The following is a 26545-nucleotide window of genomic DNA, read 5'->3' as shown; positions in this document are numbered from 1 at the left end:
TTTCATATAACCAACAGAGGGCGCACTGTTATTCTTTCATATAACCAACATATGGCGCTGTGTGATATTGCAGTCACTGTTATTCTTTTATATAACCAACAGAGGGCGCACTGTTATTCTTTCATATAACCAACAGAGGGTGCTGTGTGATATTTCTGTCACTGTTATTTTTTCATATAACCAACAGAGGGCGCACTGTTATTCTTTCATATAACCAACAGAGGGCGCTGTGTGATATTGCAGTCTCTCCCCAAGCGAACTGTTGGTATAGGAATGATTAAAAGTTACTGCAATCTCAGCTACTGCCCGCTGACTCGAGTATAAGCCGAGGTAGACTTTTTCAGCAAATTTTGGATGCTGAAAAACTCGGCTTATACTCGAGTTTCGACACTTTTTTGAAAAAGATTAACTACATGATGTGATTTGGATCTAAACCCCGTATTAGTTAATATGGCTCCAACCTTATTAAGTTCAGAGTTACTTTCTGAAAGCAAAATTACCAGGCAAAATGACTTGTGATGGCTGTCTACACTCCAATATTACAACTAAAAAAACACTTATTAGTTCAGGAATGAAATTTTATATGGTAGAGTGAAGTACTTCCAGTGAAAAGTGCAATTTAGAAATAAAAACTACGCCATAAAAAGCATGACAGAATCACTTTAAAGTAATCATACCCAAAATATAAATTATCTATATCTGAGAGACACAGGGGATGGGCATATTCTTCTTTCTCGGCATTTAAAGAAAAAAAATATATATATATAATATATATATATATATATATATATATAATTGTATGTGCATCTGTGTGCAAGCAGAAAAATGTCTATAGCTTTTAAAAATCAATTACATACAGTTCTTTCCTGTTGTATTCAAGGCATAAATAAAATCATCTCTTTAATTGACCCCAAAGATAATAATCAAAATATTTATATGCTGTATGTGTTAAGCACAAAGGAAATAACAAGGAATATGTTTACTAAGCAGTAGGTGAATGTTTTGTTGCATTTATCTGAGGTACAGGACCCCCAACAGAGAATTCTTGAGAGATCTCCTTCTATAAGCTTAGATATACAATTAGCACAAATGCATCTGTTAGAAAGACTGTGCCTTGACAACTGCTTCACCTGTTCCCACATGGTGGAATTTGTTAAATGTGCCATGCTGGGCGGTTATCTTGAGACCTGTTGAGCACCTGGTTTTTTAAATCAAACCACAGAAATCTGGTGCTTAAATTCCCTATTTATTTTCCATGCAGATATGCACTTGACTGTTCATGCCACAACCTGCACAGCTTGCGTTTGGTAAAATTCTTTTCAAATGTCAAAAATTAATGTCCCTGACTTACTACATTCAAAACTAAATATATACATATAATTACTATCCATATACAAAAGGAACCTCTAAACTACAAAGGGTTTATGTGTTAAAGGAGAACAAAAATGTTAATCAATGCGCAATACCAATTAGTTGGGCATCCCCAGTGATTATAATAGTTTACTTAAGGCCCAAGGGCCAGTGCAACGCCTCACTAATTACTATTCTAGTGAGCGTTTTCATCTTTCACAAGGATCCCCTGTGGCTGGTAAGGGCTATGTTCCTGCACAGTACAATCATAACTAGAATCAAAAGGCCCATATTCTGCTCTAGTGGATGTGCTCACAGCCCAGGGCCACAGTAAAGATCCCAGGCATTGGAAGAACATGGCCAAACCAGGGTCTCCTTTGAATATTTATATTGTCTGTTGGATTGTGGGAAACTCCACAGCAACTGTAAATATGTAAATATATAACAGTGGATTGCTGAGAAAATAGTGTGAGTCACAATACACAGAAAGATCTCCACCTCCAAATGATGGACAGGCAGAGTGTACGAATGATTAGAACTAGAGCTGTGCGTATACTGTATGGCCAGCTGTAGTGTATGAGGTCTTAATGTAATTAGAAACCACTTATCTGTTGATGCAAGGCTTAGCACAAGAACAACAAAACCAGATTGTCAAGGACTTTTAATATCTAAGTACAGGACTACTGATAAGGTTAATTGGTTTCTTACTCTGCTTAAATTACATATCCTATTGCTATTAGGTGAGCCAAGTAACTTTGTGAGGAGATATGATTTGCAAAGATCTTTAATTTCTGCAGATGTGGGATTTCAGCCAACACTATGGGGGTTATTTACTAAAACTTGAGTTTATCTCGACCAAACTCCCATCCACAAATTTAACTCATTTATCAATACTTCTTCTCGAAAAACTCAATTCAAAAATGGCACAACAAAATCGAGCGTCAATGCGAAACGTATGATTGCTGCTGCAAAAACTCGACTCGAGTCGAGATTTTTTATCAGATTTTTGGACAAAAACCCTGACTTTATTGGATTATCCAGCATAGATCCTGATGTCAAGAAACAACCTGAGAGACATCTACCATTGACTTCTATATTACCTAGACAGGTTTGCGATGGAGTATTTTCGGATTTAGCAAAAATGTAGTTTTCTTTTCCTGAAAAAAAATTAGTTTTCCCCTATAAAACGCTGACCAGATAAATTTGACATTTAATAAATGGGCCCCAAAGTACAAGTATAGGATCCTTTATCTGGAAACCACTTATCCAGATAGCTCCAAATTATGGAAAGGCCTTCTCACATATACTCCATCTTATCCATATAATCCAACTGTAATAATAATACAGTACTGTGTACTTGATCCAAACTAAGATATAATTAATCCTCATTGGAAGCAAAACCAGCCTATTGGGTTATTTTAATGCATACATGATTTTCTAGTAGAAATAAGGTATCAAGATCCAAATTACCAAAAGATCTGTTCTGTGTTTGATATAGTTGAATGCTCAGTGATAAACAGCTTTTCTGTTTGTCCCTTGTGCCAGCCCAGCATAAATACTCATGGTTTATTTAGCAGCCAGACTTACATAACTACTTTTCAGCTGACAATAGTGTTTCTCCAATGAATTACCATTGTGAATTTATAATTTGATGTGTACTCTCCAGACATGTCAGGTGTGAGAGTTTGATTTATATTTCCAGAAAAACCTGCGTTTTATATGACATGTACATGTCACTGTACACTTCACCTCACTCATTCGGTTTTGATTTGTGGTTACTGCAGATGTTCCCTCCCACAAGTCTAATTGTTTGTACTGAAACAGTGGTTCCTTAGCTACTTGGATATTGGAAAATGTGGTTATTGTATAATGATGAAAATAAGGGTAGCATAATTATCATATGATTTAAAAAACATATTTTGGCTACATAAATGGCACACTGCGCATATTTTGAGGAACAAAGCTATTTTATATAATCCACAACAAAATATATAGCTGTACCACGCTTTACCATGTTCCATATGTTCAGCACCGACTGTAGAGTAGAATTGCTGGTAGGGAATTTAAAAGAACAGTAACACCAAAAAATTAAAGTGTTTTAATGGAATTGCAATATAATGTACTGTTGTGCTGCACTAGTAAAAGCTGTGTGTTTTCTTCAGAGACACACCTGTAGTTTATATAAACAAGTTGCTGTGTGGTCATGGGGGCAGCCATTCAAGCACAGGACACACAGTACATCTGCTGTGTATCCTGTGCCTTTTCTCCTTTTCAACTTTGAATAGTTGCCCCCATGGCTACACAGCAGTTTGATTACATAAAGTATTTTAGAGTTTCTGAAGCAAACACACACGTTTTACCAGTGCAGCACAACAGTACATTATATTTTCATTACTTTAATACACTTTAATTTTTTGGTGTTACTGTTCCTTTAAGTCACTGTTGCTAGAGAAGCACACCATTCTTGGATCACCAGTGTATGTCTGAGTTTTTGAGAATTTACAATTTTGAAATGGTCACAGGGTATAATTCTAATAACTGTGACAGGACACAATGAAAGTAGGTCATGTTAAAAGTATCTTAAATTGAGTTTTTTAGCATGGCTAAAAGGGTGGTGGTCAAACGAGTGGGATGATCACTAGGGCTTCATTTGCATTTAAGGCATGCTGTATAGAAAACAACCATGCAGTAGATGTGCCCCAAACTCCTCTCTGTCCCAAATCCCAGTGTTTATGCCAGATAGAGAAAATTATTATGCATACAGTGTTCTAAAAAATCTAGCCACAACCGCTCTGTTAGACTCTGAAGTCACGAAAGGTCACGATGTGCCAGCCGAAATACAGGGAGCCTGAATTCATTCCATTGTGAAAATGAAAACAGCAAATATAATATTACTGGTATAGCTTTAAAGGTGTGGTTCACTTTCAAGTTAACTTTTAGTATATCATAGAGTGGTCAATTCTAAGCAATTTTCTTCATTATTTATTCTAATTGTTTGCCTTCTTCTTCTAACTCTTTTATGCTTTCAAATGAGGGTCACTGACCCCATCTAAGAAACCAAATGCTCTGTTAAGGCTACACATTTATTGTTATTGTTACTTTTTCTTACTTGTCTTTCTATTCAGGCCCTGTCCTATTCATATTTAAATCAATGCATGGTTGCTAGGGTTATTTGAACTCTAGCAACCAGATTACTGAAATTGCAAACTGTAGAGCTGCTGAATAAAAAGCTAAATAACTCAAGAACTACAAATAATAAAAAAAATGAAAACCAATTGCAAATTGTCTCAGAATATCATGTTTTACATTATTCTAAAAGTTAGTTTGAAGGTGAACAACCCCTTTTAATGTCTGGATAGAGCAGGCTTTCAGGGACATTTTCTAATAGCTATATTTTGTGCAGTTTCTGCTATAGAGATATTTGGTTTTCCTATCATCTTAAAGCTACTGTGCTTTTCTATTTTGATGGCTTCCTTTTTTTTGATAACACAATATTCGAGGGTTCTAAGGACAACATTATACATTTTGTCTATGAAACTGTTCTGGGTTATTTCTTATTATACACCTGAAGCCCAAGACTGAAGGCCAGTTAAGGTGATATGTGGGGTGAATATGTATTTGCTGCCACATATATTCTTGTAACTATGACTGAAAGACGTTTCAATATTTTCTTATATTTCATATATGTACCATTTTTTAAGGGCGACCCTTAAAAGGGCTCAAATTGAAAAGGTTTGACAACCACTGCCCTAAAAGCTAAGCAATAGATTTTATTTAAGGGTTGTGACCAGTGTCATAACAACTGAAAGAACCACATAAGAAAATGAAACTCATGGCTCATCCTTTTTGGTCTCCACCTAGTATAAAGCTTTGAACCCTAACTGGGGAGTAGAGAACATGCAAAAAAGGTAGAGTATAGTAACTTTTGTCACAGCACTCACAGTAGATTAGACAAGCCAGCATAGTGAGAGCAGCTTTTATTTCACTTAGGATAAGTAGTGTGGGGTAAAAACTCCCCAGGTGACACCTAAGTGTAGAAACCACAGTCTGGGTATCTTCTCCCCCGAGAGGCTTTCAATGGGGGGATCCATTTCACTGATGAGACTTTTCCTTCACAATATCTATCTCTTGTCGCTAATGGTGTATGATTCTTTGTAAAACTGCTTAACCCTCAGGTTACTGTGGGTTAATAAACCATCTGTTTGATTAAGAATGACTGGCGCCAAATTCTTTCATCATATCTGTTGAAGGTTACAGTTCAGTAGAATTAAACCTTTCCTCCAGCTCCTTGCAAGGTCCCAAATGATATCAAGGGGTGCAGTGTAACAGTGGTAACAGTGTTCTACTGATTAGCAGCTGCTGAAAAAGAAGGGAGATCATTTAAACTCCCTTTACATAGTGATCCTCTAAACACAGTTAATTTCCAATTTGCCTAGTCAATTAGCATTATAAATGTACATTAAAACCAGAACTAGTCTGCAGAATTGCTGATTTTCTAAAGTCTGTATTTTTAAGGGCTTTGTCACATATGTCTGCCTGCTAGCACCCCATGTGTAAGGTATCCACCTGACACTGTAAACATGGGGCAGATTTTTGGCCAGAAAATTCAGTCCATATTGGTATTTCTCTGCTGTTGAAGAAAATATTATGTCAAATAGCCTTTATAGAGAATGATCTTCTGTGGCGGCTAACAGAAACAGATTAGGTCTAAACCAAAATTACCTGCTAACAAGTGTGTAGGGGGTGTTTGTTAATAATTTATGGTAGAAATGCATAGAAAATTCAAGTTAAAGAACCTCCTTGCTTTTTCTGACTTCGTTTTATCCAAATTCTAGGATCCAATGATCATAAATGATCCCCTAAAATCAGGTATGCTCTGGACAACTGAATGCAACAAATTACGTTCAGAGATGATGCAACTTTTTTTTTTCTTTATCTCGATTTCGAATATGCAAAGAACTCACAATCCTGAAAATTAAAGGGCCAGATAAGTGATAAGTGTGCATGAAGAACAGAAAAGATGATGTGGTATCTGAAGGATACCGACTGTGGACTATATGAAATGCTGATATGTTGGGTGTTACCTGTTTTATTAAAACCTAAAAATACCAAACAATTCAGTAACTGCATGTACTCCTTGTACGCCAAAAGCAAACACCCTAACAACAACATCTACTTTCTCAGTGTAATTAAAAGTGTACCATGTGCACCAAGAGCATAATTAAAGGGTTTGTTCACTTTCCAAACACTTTGCATTTTTGCATTGCATCTTTACATTCTTCCTGTTTTTGCAAAATGTAATTTTAAAGATTAATAATGTACTTGTCTCTGTCAGTTTAGTAATCCAGGTGCAGATTCTGAATGGTTACAATTTGCTTCATTTAGGGGGTTGTTTATTAAGGTCTGAGTTGTGTTTTCCAAGAAAATTCAAGTTTTCTTTGGGTTAAAAAATGCTTACATTTACTTAGATTATGGAGCCCAACCTGCATTAAGGTTCTTACCATGTCAAGTCTATCCTCAAAATAAATATAAAAGCAAACAGCTAAAGTAGATATGGCTGGTTTATAGTAATCTAATATAGTAAACAACCTGTCTCAGCAAGTGAGAAAAACATTTCCTGGCTTGCACATTAACCATTTTACCATTTTTATTAAATACAAACTGTGTCTAATTCTCCAAATCCTCAGCCACATGATGTGAATTTTAGCTTAGAAGATGCAGGCCAGATTCTGGCTATTTGGACTTTTAGCCCTCCATATGCTATTGTGTGTTTTAAAGGCTTCTTTCCAGCATATTCACATTTAAGTGAGCTGTTATATTGCATGTATTGATTTTCTTCCTAGAAACACACACACATATATATATATATATATATACAGTATATATATATATATATATATATACACACATACATCCATCCAAAGAAGATTGCTGGTTATATATATCCTGAAGACGGCTCAAGCTATGGAGCCGAAACGTTGATAATAAATTTTGATATTTGATTTTTCACACTAAGTCCTGGTTGATGCGGTTTTTTGTCAGTGAACTATGTGATTGTTGTAAACCAGCACACGGGCATTGGATCGTTTGCCGTGTGCACCAGCTACACAGTATATATATATATATATATATATATATACTTAAAAACATGGAGGAACACACCCCAACTTGCCCGGGTGCTGGTAAATAAGGTATATAAAGTAACATAGTACCGCACTCAAAGTATATATATATATATGTTATATTATATATATATATATATATATATATAGCAAGTGAGGGACCTTTAACCTGTTTATAAGAATAAACGTATGATCTATGCACACAATAGACCTTACCCATATACTCTGACATTAAACTAAATATATTTATAAATGTATTTTATTTTATTTTTTTCAGGATGGGGGGCTTTTATTATTCTTTCATCAGTCATTGCTGCCATAAGTGGACTGCTTGTAGGCTATGAGCTGGGAATCATTTCCGGCGCCCTTCTTCAGCTCCAGAGTTTATTAGAACTGACCTGTCAACAGCAAGAAATAGTTGTGAGCGCATTATTGATTGGAGCACTTGTAGCATCCCTTGTTGGGGGATGCCTTATAGACTTGTATGGCCGGAGAACAACAATCATATTCACTTCCATTTTACTTGTCTTTGCAAATCTTCTCCCGGTTGTGGTTGTTTCCTATGGAAGCCTCATTGCTGGACGCATTTTCATTGGAGTCTCCATTTCTTTATCTGCCATTGCAACCTGTGTTTATATTGCAGAGCTTTCCCCCCAGGATAAAAGAGGTATGCTAGTGTCTTTAAATGAACTCATGATTGTTGTCGGCATCCTTTTAGCTTATATTTGCAATTATTTATTTGCATCTGTTAACAATGGCTGGAAATATATGTTTGGCCTGATAACTCCATTAGCAGCATTGCAAGCAGTTGCAATGTTTTTTCTCCCACGGAGCCCTCGATTTCTAATCATGAAAGGATATGACGATGCTGCTGGAAAAGTGCTTCAAAAATTAAGGGCAACTACAGACATAAACGAAGAACTAACTGCCATCAAGTCTTCCATAAAAGCTGAGTACCAGTACAAATTTTTGGACCTATTTTGTTCCAGAGACAATATGAGAGCTCGTCTGTTAATAGGCTTAACGCTAAGTTTTTTTGTCCAAATTACAGGGCAGCCAAACATTTTATTTTATGCATCTACTGTACTAAAATCAGTGGGATTTCAAAGCACAGAGGCTGCCAGCTTGGCATCCACTGGCATTGGTGTTGTCAAGGTTGTCAGCACAATACCAGCAATATTTTTGGTGGATAAAATTGGAAGCAAAACTTTTCTCTGTATTGGATCTGCAGTAATGGCTGTGTCATTAGTATCAGTTGGCTTAGTAAGCCTACAATTAGATGTGAACTATAACAATATTTGTAAAGTCCACACAGTGCAAAATCATTCACTTCAGGATTCCTTTATTTATGGGCCAGTGGCTTTAGGTAAACATAACGAGTCTCTGTTTGAAGAAACAGGCACATGGTTGGAATCAACCAAAGCATCTTACCTTAGCACATCACAAAATGGGACCAAGCTGTTGCATGTTTCTGCTCCGGAGGATAGTTCATTTGGATTCACGGTTAAAGAACCCAAGGTCAAGTCACAGTCTGATGAGATTCCTGAATATATGAAGTGGTTGTGCTTGTCAAGTCTACTTGCCTTTGTAGCTGCATTTTCTATAGGTCTTGGACCAAGTAAGTATTCTGTGCTTAGTCAAAATGTATAGCTCAATAATCTTAATCTTTTAATTTGTTTGCAGTAGGGATAAAATTGAAGCCATAATTATTTGGATTCAACCAAATAACTAATCCTCCACAATGGATTAAGACAAATCCCAAAAGATATCTGAACCCTAATTTGCATATTTAAATCTAAAAAAAAGAAAATTCATAAATGATCAAAAAATGAATTTGCGTAAAAGTAATTTGACTTTAGAGGTTTGGATTCAGTTTGTATGCTTGTCCTAAATAATAGTACGGACAGAGGAATACAGTCCAGTATAAAATTGTAAAATATGTCTGTTCACTCAGTAAGACATTACAGAGATAGAACTATTTATTTTTCATACTGGAACAATTTGTTTCAGCATTAAAAATATCCTTTCTCTTCCCATGTGATGTGCATCAGGAGCAAGGATATAAATGGGTCATAGTGTGGTGGCCCTTAAGTACCAGGACTGGGCTAGAATAGATAATGTTATATAATGTGCTACAAAATGTAGAATGGAGTAAATCAGGCAAGGAACAGTTAGACAGAAAGTTTTTGGATAAGAGATATCAGTGGGTATGGATGGTGGCTCTGAGGGAGGTGGGAGTCTGGGACACAGACACCGGTTAATAGGAGCTTGCTATAGGCTCTATGGGATAGAATAAGGGTATGGAATAATGTTTTAGCAGTTACTTGTAAAAGTAAGAGTTATATCTTGGCAATATTGCAAAGGAAAAGGCAGATTTGGCAGTGGCCTTGTAATTTCATAATTATGCAAAGCATTTGAGAGAAAGCAATAGCAATAAAACAGTAAGGTGTGATTAAAAGTGGAGAAGTAATTATTCCTGTGCTAGGTTACTACTTATTTTTAAAAATAAATTATGTCAACAATTATTATTTGATAGGTTTCCCTCACACCCATGAAGCATTAGTCTTGCACCACATTTGCTCCACCTTTCAACATTGTTTTTCTTACATACAGCTGGCCATTAGAAAAAACCTGAGGGTCAGGGGCAAGGGTACTTGGGAAAATTCAGATGAGTTCAATTCACATGTACATAGGTGTCTAGTCTAGAATGTTTTTATGTTACAGGTAAACTTTCTGTACAAAATGGATTTACAGTATGGATGTACAGTATTTTATGGAGCAATGGAAAGCCTTGGTATATAAATGCTCATAAAAGTTGAGGCATGGAAAGAGTCAAAGTTAGCTGTTTCTTGCCCTGTGGCACTCAGCATATCTGAATACATGATATCTTAAGTATTGGTCCCTTCTTGTAGTGTGCTAGCATGCATCAGAGCCTAATGTGCAGAAAAAGTGAAGAAACTGAGCAGCATATCAAACTACTAAAATCTATAGGGATTTACTTTACCTTTCTTTGTGGTTCTTGTTGCATGTAACATTGACAACTCTCAGCAAGTCTCACTAATGCAAGGAGTATTTATGGGCACAAGTACCTTTTATGAATGGCATGTGCATGCAAAGTTTTGACATTTTTCAGTTGCATTTGTTAATGAGTCCTTATCGCTTTTATATATATATTTGTCAGGTTAATAGATATAGGTATGGGAACTGTTATCCAGAATGCTTGAGAGCTGGTGTTTTCTGCATAACAGATTTCACATGACATAACAAATCTGTAATTTGCATCTTCATACTTTGTCTACTATAAAATCAGGTAAACATTAAATAAATCCAATAGGCTGGTTTTCCTTCCAGTGAGGGTTAACTATAGCTTGGATCAAGTACAAAGTACTGTTTTATTATTACAGACAAAGGGAATTGTTTTAAAAAATGTGGATTATTTGGATAAAATGGAGTCTATAGCAGAATTTGGAGATTTCTGGAAAACATGTTTCTGGATAATGGATCCTATACTGTACTAAAAAGTGCCATACAACTGATGCAAAATAACCTACTTGCAACAGTGTAATAGACTGGGCTAATGATTATGATAACATAAGTATATAATTATTAAAGACAACACTTTTCTGTGTCCCGACTTCTTGGTAGTACATGAATATTAATGTAAAGAATAGTGATAATTTGAAAAAAAAAACTAGCTTAAGTTTCATTAAGCATATAAATATAAATAAAATAATGGCTATATATTTAAAATATTATGAGAACATTGTGCTTTCAACATTGATTTGAGAACTGGAGCAGGGTGGCCAGTTATGAACCATTTTCTTTGTTTCCTACAGTGGCTTGGCTGGTGCAAAGTGAAATCTTCCCGGCAGGAATCAAAGGTCGAGCCTTTGCAATAACAAGCAGCATGAACTGGGGCATGAATCTTCTCATTTCCCTAACTTTTCTCACACTAACTGGTAAGGGCTCTCATTTTCCATACTTAAAAAGAACATTGTGTGATTTCTGCTCAGTTGTAAAAAACCAATTGTATGGTTCTAATTACGTGTTCCATTACTATGAAATATTGATGGTCTTAATGGACTTCTTTATTGTTTACTAAATAAAGTGCTGAAATCTATGAGCACTAATAAATATTGCATTGCTGCAATGCCCTATGTTATGCAATGAAGGCATTTTAATAGAAATTAACCCGTGGTGCCATTTCAATCTGCCTTCATATTGTATAACGATGGTAAGTGACCATTGGAGAACGTGCACTGTCAAAAGAAGACAATTAATTGTCGTGCGGACTACTTGCTTTCAAATCATGGCTTTATTACCAGATACGCTGGTTAGGGTTACTTACAATCATAGTGTGCGTGAAGAAAATAATATCTTAATACTCTTAGCAGGAATGCACAATGATTGTAGTTTTTAAATCAAACAACATGTGGGGCTAAAGCCCAAGGCTTATCTTACACTTGTTAGCTTTGGGAATCACTGCAAGAAGCACAGAGGCAAATATAAATGTTGCTCTTGGCCAGTAAAAATAAATTTGCCATTTTCATAGAGATTCTCCTAAGACAGGTTTTATGTAGTTTTAGTTTAAGTTTGAGGTCCAATATTTGTTCAACTTCCTCTTACCTGAAATGAATGATTCAGGTATGAAAATGCTTCTGTAATAATTAAGTATGGCAAATAAGATCTAATTTGCTTACTGAGTACACAAGGATTTCCTGTTAGGCGGGTTTGTATTATAAGGATACACACATTTTTAATAAATTCATCTGTGTTTTCTCAGGACCCAATATCCTTTTCCTTAAAAGAATAGATATTTGTACTATTTGTATTTTGTAGTAAAGTCTTTTCAACACCACGACCATTCACTAGAAGAATTTTGTAAACTAAAAACTTCCCTTTCTAGGTGTTAGGGAGGACACTAGCATAATTATTGAAAACATGTCCATCATACACCTATATGGTAATTATGTAATTATACATGAGTAGAAGTTGCTTTATTGCTTGTATCTGAAAAGCTCCTTAAACTTTAATGACAAAAACAAAACATTGATGTTCACTGGGTACTATTGTTGTGTAGGTATGATCGCCTTAATGCATATCATATCATTTGTATAACGGTTATGGAGAGAACAACACAGGCTGGCTAACTTACACAGTATATTTAAGGTTAGCAACTTCCAGTGGGCAAAGGTAAAGTTCAGCTCTTTGTACAAAGTTCTTTCCAAGAGGTATTGTTAATCCATATGTAGTTCTTACTTTTACAAATGGCCTGCTTCCACATAACTTGTCCCCATAGAATCCACATACAGGTGCCACATGCTTTAAATTTTGTCAGAATCCTCTCAATTGTGGCATCCACAGGGTGAATCTCATAGTAAGTAACATAGTAACATAGTAAGTAAGGTTGAAAAAAGACACACGTCCATCAAGTTCAACCTTCAATTTTTTTTAATCTGTCTTACTGCTAGTTGATCCAGAGGAAGGCAAAAAAAAAAACCATCTGAAGCCTCTACAATTTACCTCAAAAAAATTTCTTCCTGACTCCAAAATGACAATCGGACTAATCCCTGGATCAACTTGTACTATGAGCTATCTCCCATAACCCTGTATTCCCTCACTTGCTAAAAAGCCATCCAACTCTTTCTTAAAGCTATCTAATGTATCAGCCTGTACAAATGATTCAGGGAGAGAATTCCACATCTTCACAGCTCTCACTGTAAAAAACCCCTTCCGAATATTTAGGCGGAAACTCTTTTCTTCTAATCGGAATGGGTGATCTCATGTCAGCTGGAAAGACCTACTGGTAAATAAAGCATTAGAGAGATTATTATATGATCCCCTTATATATTTATACATAGTTATCATATCTCCCCTTAAGCGCCTCTTCTCCAGCGTGAACATTCCCAATTTGGCCAGTCTTTCCTCATAGCTAAGATTTTCCATACCTTTTACCTGCTTAGTTGCCCTTCTCTGTACCCTCTCTAATACAATAATGTCCTGTTTGAGTGACGGAGACCAAAACTGTACGGCATATTCTAGATCGGGCCTTACAAGTGCTCTATACAGTGGAAGAATGACCCCCTCCTCCAGTGACTCTATGCCCCGTTTAATACAGCTCAAGACCTTATTTGCCCTTGATGCTGCTGACTGGCATTGCTTGCTACAGCCAAATTTATCATCTATCAATTTCCATAATGGATTTGCCTAGTGCAGTCCCATTAAGGATATAAGTGGCTTGGATATTTTTACATCCCAGTTGCATGACTTTACATTTATCAACATTGAATCTTTTTTGCCACTTAGCTGCCCAGATTGCCAGTTTGTCAAGATCGTGCTGCATGGATGCCACATCTTGGATGGAATTAATTGGGCTGGAATGAACAAGTTAAATAAAAGTGGACCCAATACCGAGCCCTGAGGGACCCCACTAAATACCTTACTCCAAGTAGAGAATGTACCATTAACAACCACCCTCTATACCCGAGCCAGTTTCCTATCCATGTGCAAACGACTTCATTAAGCCCAACAGACCTTAGTTTAGAAAGCAGTTTGTGGGGCACAGTATCAAACACTTTGGCAAAATGCAAATAGATCACATCTACTGCCCCCCACTGTCCAGAATCTTACTTACCTCATCATAAAAAGCAATCAAATTTGTCTGACATGACCTATCCTTCATAAAGCCATGCTGATTGCTGCTCATAATGCCATTCACTAGGACACAATTTTGAATGTGATCCCTTAACAAGCCTTCAAATAATTTGCCCGCCACAGATGTCAAACTTACTGGCCTATAATTGCCAGGCTGAGATTTGTAATCCCTTTTTAAATATTGGAATAACTTCAACTTTTCTCCAATCCATAGGCACCATACCAGATGAAATTGAATCAGACTTAGGGCTGGTCTAAAACTGAACTAAGCTCTCTTAGAACCCAGGGGGTGTATGCCATCAGGCACTGGAGCCTTGTTTACATAATTTTTTATTAAAGATTTATGAATCATATCCTGAGTCAGCCACTGACTAGATTGAGCTGAGCCATTAGAGTAGCTATGAAGTGAGCCTGGGAACTCAGACTCCTCTATTGTATACACTAAAGAAAAGAACTGATGACATTTGCCTTTTCTGTATCTGTTACAACCATACTGGTACCATTATTTAATGGAGCAACACTCTCACGCTGCATCTTTTTACTATTAATATATTTAAAAAAAAATTTAGGGTTAGTTTTCACCTCCACCGCAATTATCTCTTCATTTCCTTTGCCTTCTGGATTGCTGATTTACAACATTTATTACAGTAAAGGCAGCTTTGAGATGTGGAACCAATGCATTGGTCACCTCCTTGCATCTTGCAGCCTGGCAGCATATCCACCATTCTGCTTTGTGTTGGAGCTCCATGCCTTTCTTTTTGGCCAAGTTTAGCACAGGCAATTTCCTCCCCTTTAAAAAATGTCTAGCCTTCTCCTGCTTCCTAGGCCACTTTATAAACTCTCAGGCTTAAATCTCAAGGCCCCCCCAAGTCCTACTCTTCTCCTATTTATCCTCTGCAGCTCCCAGCAACTCAGAATCATTTCTAACCCCAGTTATTTTCTAATGATATCACTGATGGGTTAGAGCACCAAGCAGGGCTAAGTAGCAGTAGGAGATGGCATAACCAGTGCATAGTTAAAGGGTAAATACTTTCTGCCCCTAAATAGGCATGGCTAATTTGTTGCAGAATGTTATTGTAAAGGAATTTTGGCAGCAACATGTTTGTAAGGTTTATTGCTAGGAGGAGCAAGGAAGCTGGGCTATTTATACGGCTTTTGTGCCAGCAACACGAGGAAGTAATTATTTCAAGTCTGTATTCAGAACTATTAATTGTGATATAATATATAATAAACTACAAAATGTTTCAATATTTCATGTTATAAAATCAAACACATTCTAAGCATAGTGTATCAAAATAACTTTGGAATTTAATCTCTAGCTACCAATTTGCATTATATATTGTATATTATATGAGAGTAATAAGGAATAAGCAATAAGTCTTCATAAAACTGCTTAAGAAGTGCCTACAGTGTTTTCTCAAGGTCTTCGTGCAAGTAGAATATTATCATGTACTGACATTGTAATAATGTTTGCTTTGTAAACAGAGATGATTGGGCTGCCTTGGATGCTTTTTGGCTACGCGTTGATGAGTATTGCATCACTGGTGTTTGTTATAATGTTTGTTCCAAACACTAAGGGACGCCCTCTAGAAGAAATATCAAAGGAATTAGCAAATAGGTAGGTCCTTTTTTTTTAATGAACACTATCACATAAATTAATTCAATGTAATGCATTGTTTCTACAATGTTAATCAATATTTTGTTGTTATGTGCACTAATAAAAGCAGTATAAAATGTGATTTAAGGTATTGTCCTTGTTGCCATGCTCTCAGTAACCACTAGTTTCTCAGTGCTACTGTCTTTATCCACCCTTCTTTCCACCCTCTATCCACCCTTTCTTTCAACCCCTGTATTTGGTTTTATGCATTGACCTGAATGTTTAAATATTGTAATGTATGAAAGATTTATAACAAACGAAGAGGATATGAAAACCGCTCAGACTCGCCGCAGATTAGGTAAATTCAAAAGCCGGCAATATAATATGTACGTCCGGGTGCAGGAACTTCGGCGTCCCACGCCATATACAAACAGGAATATGGAAGAAGGTAGATTCCGCACACCAGATCATCAGTAAAAAATCACCATCTTTATTCAACCATGTTAAAACACACGCTGCTTGACGCGTTTCGGGCTCAGCTGCCCTTAATCATAAGCATAAGAAAAGGTAGCAAGGGTAACAGTTTAAATAGCTAATCGCTATAGTGACCTCCAATGGTCAGGAACAGGTATTAGGTTACAAAAATTTCATTGGTTACAAAAATTTAAAATGTATCTATCGTAATATATAAAGATACAAGTCAATTACAATTAAGACCAAAAAAATATATTATATATAAAGTTGTCACAAATCAATTTAGACAATTGGTACATTATGAATAGCTACTTAGTTCATTCAAATGAAATGTGAAATATCAAATCTAGTGTTTAACCCATCTGGATTGCGTGTGTGTAGAGTTAGAATCCAAAAAGCTTCACGATTATTTAAAGAAAGGAGTGGATCACCTCCCCTTATGGGGGTAAATACTTTTTCAATTATTTTAACTCCTAAATCCTGAACGCCATGTTTGCTACAGGATTTGAAATGCTTGCCAATAGGGGATTTAATATCACCCTTTTCTATTGCAAGTAAATGTTCTCTTATTCTATCTTTAAGGGGACGAATTGTACGTCCAACATACTGTTTCATACAGCGTTTACATTCAAGTAGGTACACAACCCTGCTACTACAGCAATTATTATATGTACGGTTGTTGTATATTTTTCCTGTAACATTTGATTTAAAATCTGTACTAATCGAAATAACAGAACATGTTTTGCAGGGAAATTTCCCACATTTGTAAGTGCCCTTTGTCGCCAGCCAAGTGTTAGATGGAAAAGAACTTCGACTGGAAACCATGCTCGGCGAAAGTTTGGTTCCCAAAGTAGGAGACCGTCTTGAAATTGTTTTTAGTTCACTATCTTGCAAAATTTTTTTCATTATTGGATCATTATATAGAACTGGGATATGTTTACGTACTATTTTACAAATATCATTAAACTCCATACTATATTGTGTACTAAAATAGATAGTGGTCTTATCATTATTATTAGATGGCGTGGTATTTCTACCATCATGCCTTCTTTCTTTATTTTTATGTAAAAGATTGTGTCTCTCCCTAGTTCTAGCTCGTTGATAAGCCGATTCCACCAAATCCGGAGAGTAACCTCTGTCTATAAGTTTATTTTTTAAAGTGACAGATTGTTCATCATAAAACTCCAATGAAGAGCAGTTTCGTCTGAAACGCAAAAATTGACTAAATGGAATGCTTGTCTTAGTATGATGAGGGTGACAACTATCCGCCCTCAGAAGGGTATTACCCGCTGTAGGTTTGATGTAAACTTTAGAATCAATTTTGCCTGTATCAGGTGAGCCAATTAACAAAGTATCCAGAAATTCAATGTCAGTGGGATTTTTGTTCAAAGTAAATGTCAAATTAAAGGAATTGGTATTCAGATAGTCCAAAAACATTATAAGTTCGGTAGGGGTTCCACGCCAAATAAATATTAGATCGTCTATATAGCGACCGTACCATACAATACAGTCGCTAAAAGGGTTACTATCTCCAAAGACGTTAATTTTTTCCCACCAACCCATGTAAAGATTAGCATAGGAAGGTGAGAAAGCAGCACCCATTGCTGCTCCACGTCTTTGGAGGTAGTATGATCCATCAAAGTAGAAATAATTATGAGTTAAGAGAAATTCTAAAACCAAATTCAAAAAAGTAATGCAATCCTGAGAATATAATTCCGAATTAATAAGCATATAATTGATGCATTCTAAATTCATTATTGGATCATTATATAGAACTGGGATATGTTTACGTACTATTTTACAAATATCATTAAACTCCATACTATATTGTGTACTAAAATAGATAGTGGTCTTATCATTATTATTAGATGGCGTGGTATTTCTACCATCATGCCTTCTTTCTTTATTTTTATGTAAAAGATTGTGTCTCTCCCTAGTTCTAGCTCGTTGATAAGCCGATTCCACCAAATCCGGAGAGTAACCTCTGTCTATAAGTTTATTTTTTAAAGTGACAGATTGTTCATCATAAAACTCCAATGAAGAGCAGTTTCGTCTGAAACGCAAAAATTGACTAAATGGAATGCTTGTCTTAGTATGATGAGGGTGACAACTATCCGCCCTCAGAAGGGTATTACCCGCTGTAGGTTTGATGTAAACTTTTTTTTACTGATGATCTGGTGTGCGGAATCTACCTTCTTCCATATTCCTATGAAAGATTTAGACTGAAGTTTCCTAAATTGTCAGGCTGGCCACACAAGGAGACCTAAGATAGAGTATGGAGGACCCAGTCTGAAAGTCAGTAACACTAACATTTGGCGATAAAAATATTTGTTGTTGGAAATTACTGGGAATATATATATATAGATAGATATTACCCGCTGTAGGTTTGATGTAAACTATTTTTTACTGATGATCTGGTGTGCGGAATCTACCTTCTTCCATATTCCTATGAAAGATTTAGACTGAAGTTTCCTAAATTTTCAGGCTGGCCACACAAGGAGACCTAAGATAGAGTATGGAGGACCCAGTCTGAAAGTCAGTAACACTAACATTTGGCGATAAAAATATTTGTTGTTGGAAATTACTGGGAATATATATATATAGATAGATAGATAGATAGATAGATAGATAGATGTAAAGGAGGGTTTAAACCATGGGAGAGCTGCCAACTTTTGACTTAAGGAGCAAAGAAAAGTAAGTACTCCTCAAGCAGTTGTGCTGGACAAATGCATTACCCATTCCTAAATATTTTTTTTAAAAATGTCATCTGGGCAATGGTCTGCTACTGCACAGACAGTTTAGCAGCTCAGGGGTGCTTCGCCAATGAGGCAAGTTGAGGCTGTCGCTGCTGCTTCTGGTACTTTAAGAGCGAATTTCCAGGAGAGGTGAGGCAGCAGCAACTGCAGCGGAGGGTCCTGGATCGCCCCTGTAGCATCTCACAAACTGGCTACATATTGGTTGAAGTTCCACCTAGCTGACAATTGGTAACATGAACAAAAACAGGTGATAGGTGACACTTTAAAGTAGCATGCCCAAACTGTAACATTATACTAATTAAATGATGTAAGGGTCAAGGGTTACAAACAAAATGCCTTTCCTGTGCTCTCTCTTGCCTTTTCATTTTTAAGAGACAAGCCAACATTTTGAATTATGGCATGGTAACATTTGCACAAGGATCCTATAATTCCCCAGTTACAGGACCAAAATTTGAAAAATGAGCTGGTGATAGTTTGTGAGAGGGAGATATAATGCCCCCCCCCCATTCACTTGTATAGGATTTTAGGTAATTTCTATAATAATATCAAAACACAGTGACCTTTATTTCACTGTGTTCTAAAAATCCCAATAGGCACATAAGCTGACACATTTGTTGGTGGTGAACTGTATTTTCTTTTTGATACCTATACCACCATGCATCTGTTCTGGAAAACCCTCAGTATCCTCATCAATATGTTCAAGGAGTCAAAAATTAACATTCTGCCTATTGAGCAGGCTGGCCCTAGTCAGAAAACTTGCAGCACAGCTTTGAAAAATCAGATCAGCATCACTGCACTAGATTAATTTCAACATTGCATCTATTGTATATGACGGGAGTTGAAGGCTGAGTCATTGCTAGATATGCTTTGGGAATTTGTTTGACTTGTAGAATGGAGGCATTGCAAACTGATATTTTTTAGATTATAGTGTACTCTGTGATGATACAGAATAAATCCTAAGGGACAAACTGTACCCAAAGGGTATAGTACTAACAACTTATAGAACTAATGGGGTTAGCCATAGCTTAAAAATTACTGTAGGTACCAGTGAAATGTTTAGTACATCAATTTACAGTATGTATATCTTCATCCATACATTTTACCTCATTTTCTACTATAGTTGAATTTTTAATTTAAACCAATAGTGTACTGGTTGGGATAATATGAGGTACAGTTTTGGCTGGCATCCCCACCTCTTGTACCTGCACCTCTGCTTGAGGCCAGCTAGGTTCTGTATGTCATGTAATGTCAAATCTAAGTGGGGAAAGGACAAAGTCTAAGAGTACCTTATTGAACAAAAAGCCAGATGGAAAGAATATGATATTCCTTTTCTAGCATCTATAAAAACTGTAAATGTGTAAAAATGGCTAATATCTCGAATGATAGAGGAGCAATTTTTTTTAAAGCTTACAAAGGTGTAAGTAAAGAGGTGGCAATGCAATAACCGGGCGATGTTGTTGAATGTGCTCTAGCCAAAAGTGGCATAAAATTTGCTCCTCTATAGGATGCAAATATGATCTAGAATGGGCAAAAATCATGCTGTAAGTGCAGAAAAGATAAAAAGGTACATCAAGGACAAATAGTTTAGTGTGCCTTTAAGGAGAATTCATGAACACTATATAATGAGCTCCAACAATCTACATAGTGGTATTGTGTCTCAGGCAGGTCGACTAAGGGCAATGGCACACTGGACAATTTGGGCATTCTGCCAGCCATAGAATTGATGTATGTACCATTGCCTTAATAAAGATTTGTCACTTGTAACTTGCACTCAAGAACCAAAGACAAGGGAGTATATAAGTTAGTCATTCTTCTGTTGCACATTTCTTTATATTTTTATTTACAGTAGGCACTTATTTTTGTCACAAAAAATTGTATTGATGGATGCCCTAGCCCAGTGTAATACACTTATTATTTTTGTCAATTTTGCTACTTAAAAATTCACAAAGGCAAAGCTGGAATCCCTATTAACACTTTTTGGTCATTTGAGGAAGCATTTAAATGTCACATTCTCTTGTAATGGGTGATATGACCTAAAGTACCAGTAGCCTGCCAAAGAGCATCAGGAAAGATGTGACACAAACTCAGAAAACAGGTGGACTTTTGTATATCAAATTAGATTAGAGCAGGGGTCCCCAACCTTTTTTACCCATGAGCCACATTCAAATGTAAAAAGAGTCTTGGATCACCACCAGCATGAAAAAAAAATCATCCCAGGGGGTGCCAAATAAGGGTTGTAATTGCCTATGTGGTAGCCCCTATGTGGACAGGCAGCCGGCAGGAGGCTCTACTTGACAGTATACTTAGTTTTTATGCAATTAAAACTTGCCTACAAGCCTGGCATTCAAAAATATGCACCTGCTCTGAGGCCACTGAGAGCAACAGCCAAGATGTTGGTGAGCAACATGTTGCTCGTGAGCCACTGGTAGGGGATCAATTGATTAGAGGATCACTATACTTATGGCGTGAATTTAAATATATATAAAGACACCACTTTCCTATTCACATTGCCCAACGTATGTCTATGTTTAATAGTTCCTGGGTTTGCTCTGTGTCTGATCTTGTGTTCCTGAACTTTGCTTGTCTTCTGACCATTCCTGTTTTGCTGCCTGTACCGACCGCTGCCTAATTATTGACCATTCTTTTGGATCCTGTTTGTGTACTACACTAGTGTTTGTTTTGACCCTGGCCTCTGTCCCTGACTATGCCCTGACTCTTGAATTAGTTTTGCTCTGTCTGATTGGTATCCACCCGTCCCTCTGTTATAGTCCTGAGGATTGCCTAACGTAGTTTTAATGGTTCCTGTGTGTGCTCTGTGTCTGATCTTGTTCCTGACCCCTGCCTGTCTTCTGACCATTCCTATTTTGCTGGCTGTACCAACCTCTGCCTGTTTATTGACCATTCTTTGGGGATTCTGTATCTGAACTGCGCTACTGATAGTTTTGACCCAGGCCTGTGACCGAGACTACGTCCCTGAAATAGTTCTGCTCTGATTGATCGACCCGGCCTGTCCCTCGACCACATTTCTTGTTCCTCATTCTTGTTGAACATGATTGGTTCGCTTGTCTGCCCAGAACTCTCTCCTTGGTCCTCTCACTATAAGACTTGGTGACATCCGAGTAGTGGAGGGCTCTTCCAAAAGCAAAAGGCGGTTGTTATAGAGCGGAGACAGGGACCTTGGGGTTTGTTCTGGGCTTGGGATACCTTACATAACAATCACTTTCAATAGGCATGAGTAGTAAATTTCTCAGATCTCTAGACATAACATTTCAGACCAGGATTCCAGCCCTTTCCTGGTTGCTTCAGCACTGTTTGACCCCCCCTCCCCCATTTCTTTCTCGCTCTCTCGGTGAACATGTGCCAGGCAAGTATGTATTACAGTTTACTCCCTGTCATATGTGGAAACGTAAATATACAGAAAAGAAATGTTCTATGCACTAAGCTGAACTTAATTTAGTGTTTTGGGAAAATAAATACAAGAGAAATACACTGTAACACTGGAAGATTATATTGTCTAGATTCTTTTCAAAATTACTCATAAAGAAGAGTCTTACTGATGTTTTTTTTTATTGGTGTGCAGGAGTTAGTAAATTACTTTTTGTTCTTTAATATTGTAGTTCCAGTTAATATGCCATGGAGGCTTGGACTTCAGGCAGTAGTTAAAATTTCTGTACAGCATCAACAGGCCCTAACACCATGGGCCTATGTCAGGTGCTTTAGGTTATACAGCGGCATGTTTACTAACATTGGATATAATCTGGAGAGATTTCTGGAGACGTTGCCTATAGCAACCAATCAGATCTTTGCTTTTGTTTTCTAACGTGTAGGTGACTGTTTAAAACTTATTGGTTGCCATGGGCAACATCTCCAGGAATCTCTCCAGATATTTATATCCAATGTTAGTAAACATGCCCCACAGTATCTTCAAGTTACAATTGCATACAGTACATATAGTTTAGACAGAGACATCTCATGAACACCAAAGCAAGTGTTTCACACCTATCACTGGCAGCATTTCCCCTTCTTTTCAGTGAGAAGCAGCTGCAAGAGAGTACGGGTGGCTGTGTAACAGAACCCTAAAGCAAAGTAAACTGTGTCATGTTAGAAAAATGTATCATTTCATCCACATTGACTTTCCCATTGCTATTTTTGTTTTTGTTTTCTGAATTTTTCTTCACAGTATAAAAATAATTTTGTGACAAATACAATAACACTGGAAGAATATAACTCATAAATTATTACACAAATGATTGCACTGAGCAGATGCCGCCCTTTGCCGGATGCATGTTCCTGTGCCTGAGGAACAAAATATGACCTCACTAATTTATATCACTGAACCTCAGACAAGTCTAGTTTAAAAAAATAAAAGGTGCTGTTTTTCTTGAAAGAGAGGTTTTTACATGGTCCATTGCTTAATATTGCAAGGTAAAGTACACATTAATGCGGCCTAATCACCTGCAAACTAATCTTACTTATCAGCCTCTCAAGTGCATAGTGTGCTGAAAAGTCAGTAGACAGACACATTGTCATGCTTCATAATACATGTTGGTGTAACTAACAACTGCATCTTTTGTTCTGCATTGTCTTGAATAAAAAATGAAATATTAGCTCCACATTATTTGTATTCACAATACAAAGAGAGAGGATTACCTGGTCTTGTATTTAAGCCATAAGGATGGCAAGGATAAAATATAGTGGGGCAGAGATTGGGATTAAGGGGGAGGGGAGTTTGACAATTGGCCCCTACACTATAAAGAGTAAATTGTGATCATTTATTTGGTTCAAACTTTTTTTATCCATTATTGCAGGCTGTATTAGGGGATGGATACATTATTATTTATATTTTAAGTCCAGACAAATTAACCACCTCAGTCTGTCGTCTTGTTAGAAACAGGCTTACTATGCCATGTGGTGACCTATGGAGTACGGAGGATGAGGTACTCTGCCCATTGCCCAGTTAGTAATAATAATATAATAATAAGTCTGTTTAATATCCAGGTGTCCCATATTCCAATGGATAGCTCTATCTGGTTACCCAACTCAATCAAATACATTTTTCCTTGAGGAAGAGACAGCACTTGGTAACTTTAGGCTGACTTTTTACTTTCTTCCTGAAATTCAGCTCTTTAAGTGTAAAAAGCAAAACTTTGCCTTCTACATTAGCTATCCCACTTCCACCTTGCTCAGTCCAAGATCAGGAGAGGAAATCATAGGTGAGTTGGGTCGGCGTCACTTGTGCCTTTAGTATCAGAAAATCAAGCATGCACAATGTTTCATAAAGGAGTTTTTGCGATGAAGAGGTAACTTGCAGTTGGTGTTCTTTGTCTCTATCTTTGACATCTGTTGTGTGAAATCAGCCACTGACATATTTATTATAGGTATGGGACCTGTTATCCAGAATGCTGGGGACCTGGGGCTTTCCAGATGAGGTTTTTTTAATGACTTAAAAGTCATTTAAATATTAAACCCAATAGGATTGTTTTGCTTCCAATAAGGATTAATTAATCTAAGCTTGGATCAAGTGCAAGGGTACTGTTTTATTATTACAGAGAAAAAGGAAAAATGTTTGCAAATTTCAAATCATTTGCTAAAAATGGAGCAAATGGGAGATGGCCTTCCCATAATTCAGAGCTTTACGGATAACGGATCTCATGCCTGCCTGGGGTTATTAGGCCAGGACAGAAAAGGCACTTGCTCTGGGCCCATAGAGGGTTTATTTAGTGGCAGGGGTATAACAATAAGGAGAGCAGAAGCGACACAGGTGTGGAAGGCCTACTCGTGTTCCCAAATGATGTGCAATTTAAAAACTATGTTGGTATAACAGAAAACAAGTTTGCTTTTTAAGGTTTAATAGGCCCCAAAATACTTCTATCTATGCCGTGTATAAGTTGTCTCCGTAAGGAAAAAGCAGTGAAACTAAGCAGCAACCACGTACTTTGTGCCTCTAAGGAAAAGATGTTTACAAACCTGTTTTTTTGTTTTGACATATGAACAGTGATTCTGAAAAGCAGTACAGTTAACGCCCAGTGGTAACGCCCAACTGATAAAGAGAGGCAATCATGTCATGCCTTTGTCATGCCTAATATCCCCAGGCAGCAGATAAAATCTCATCAGAGTAAACTGTGCACTTAAAACAAATTCAGTCAGATGTTATGTTACAGTTTAAATGTGATCGGATCCTAGTGACATAGACATAAACATGCATGCGTCTTGCACCTTCTGAATCAGGATTCTGCTGCAAAGTATAAACAGATCCCTACATCTACAAAGAGTAAAAAGAAAATTGACTCTTGATGAGACAGACAAGCTGGCTTTATCCAACCAAACTGCCTGAAAATCCGAGGTGTGAACAAAGTATGTAGTTGCTGAAGTGATAATGATATAATAGGGCTACCCTCAGAATTCAAGAAACATGACTCTATTACACCCAAACCTCATCCGTCAGCAAGCCCAACCCATTTTCTGGCAGTTTGAGCCCACAACTGGACTGGGCCACTGACAGATGAATGTTTTGCTAGAGTGAAATATAACCATAAGTATGTACTGCACATAGAAGTTGGAGTTAGCTTAGAGCACTATTTCTAATACTTTTGAGGTCTGCTTAAAAGTAATAGTTATTTCAAATTCCAGGACCCTATTGACTCAGAGAATCATGGCCCAATCCTGTTGGCTACCTCCAAACCCTTCCTCTGATGTTCATTGCGTCTGAAGGAGGATCTGAGGATAATATTTTTCTTGCTGTATAATGCTTCTGAATATGCACCACTTTTGTTAAATTCTACTGCTGTTTTTTTTTTACAGGAGCTACATGTGTAATGCTGTTTGCCACAGACGTCGTAGTAAAAAGAAACTGACACCGGTGGCGCTGATACAGAGCCCTGCCTAGTTCTTTTTCAGAAATCTTCTACCTTGAGAACTTCAAAGGGCTTTAATAGATTTAAAAGCCATATGCTGTTTGCTTCCTACCAAGTATTGGTAATAAAAAGTTATACGTGTAGTTCCAGACCTGAAATGCTGCTAGTTTATCAATGGGGCACTAACGCAGAAAATTCTATATGTATTAATGTTTTAAATGATCATCTTGAATGTATATCCTTCCAGCCTAGAAACTGATGCGTATTTCCTTTGGCTTTATTGGTTGTCAGAAAACCTAGAAACTCTTCTAGTAAGAAAAATATATTCACAAGAGCAGCATGCATGCATTTGTGTCTTAACCAGCTGAATAACCTACCTCATTGTATTTACTGTATGTACAAGAAATACATAAAGAATGTATAGATCTGCAATAACTATTAAACTGCATAAGGTCAGTCAATTGGAGATCTCTAGCACAGCTTTGATTTAAGGGATTATAGAAGTGGTTGTGTGGTTGTGTGGTTGTGTGTGTGTGTGTGTGTGTAAGTTTGGGAACCTCTCTTAATTCTTTGGAGTTTTGTTTATCATTGGCTGAGCTTTCAAAGTAGTAACTTCCTTTTAATATAAACCATGCCTTATGGAAATAGTAGTATTTCAGCAGTGACATAAAGTTTATTGGATTAACAGAAAATATGCATGATAACAAAATTAGAAAGCGCTTTTGTTAAGACCAAATA

At 36.9% G+C, this 26545-nt stretch overlaps 1 protein-coding gene across 1 annotated transcript in view; it reads left to right on the top strand.

The window, feature by feature from the left end:
- slc2a12.L (solute carrier family 2 (facilitated glucose transporter), member 12 L homeolog) overlaps positions 1–26273 on the top strand; it is a 37379-nt gene extending 11106 nt beyond the window's left edge. The window contains 4 exon segments of the mRNA NM_001096426.1: positions 7750–9090; positions 11309–11431; positions 15612–15744; positions 25755–26273. Coding sequence (NP_001089895.1) covers positions 7750–9090; positions 11309–11431; positions 15612–15744; positions 25755–25839 — 1682 coding nt within the window. The 3' untranslated portion in view covers positions 25840–26273.
- Positions 26274–26545: the final 272 nt, after the last annotated feature.

Source organism: Xenopus laevis, chromosome 5L (assembly GCF_017654675.1).
Source record: "Xenopus laevis strain J_2021 chromosome 5L, Xenopus_laevis_v10.1, whole genome shotgun sequence".
Classification (NCBI taxonomy): Eukaryota; Metazoa; Chordata; class Amphibia; order Anura; family Pipidae; genus Xenopus; species Xenopus laevis.
The sequence above is the reverse complement of the archived record's forward strand: the minus strand, read 5'-3'. Positions and strand labels throughout refer to the sequence as shown.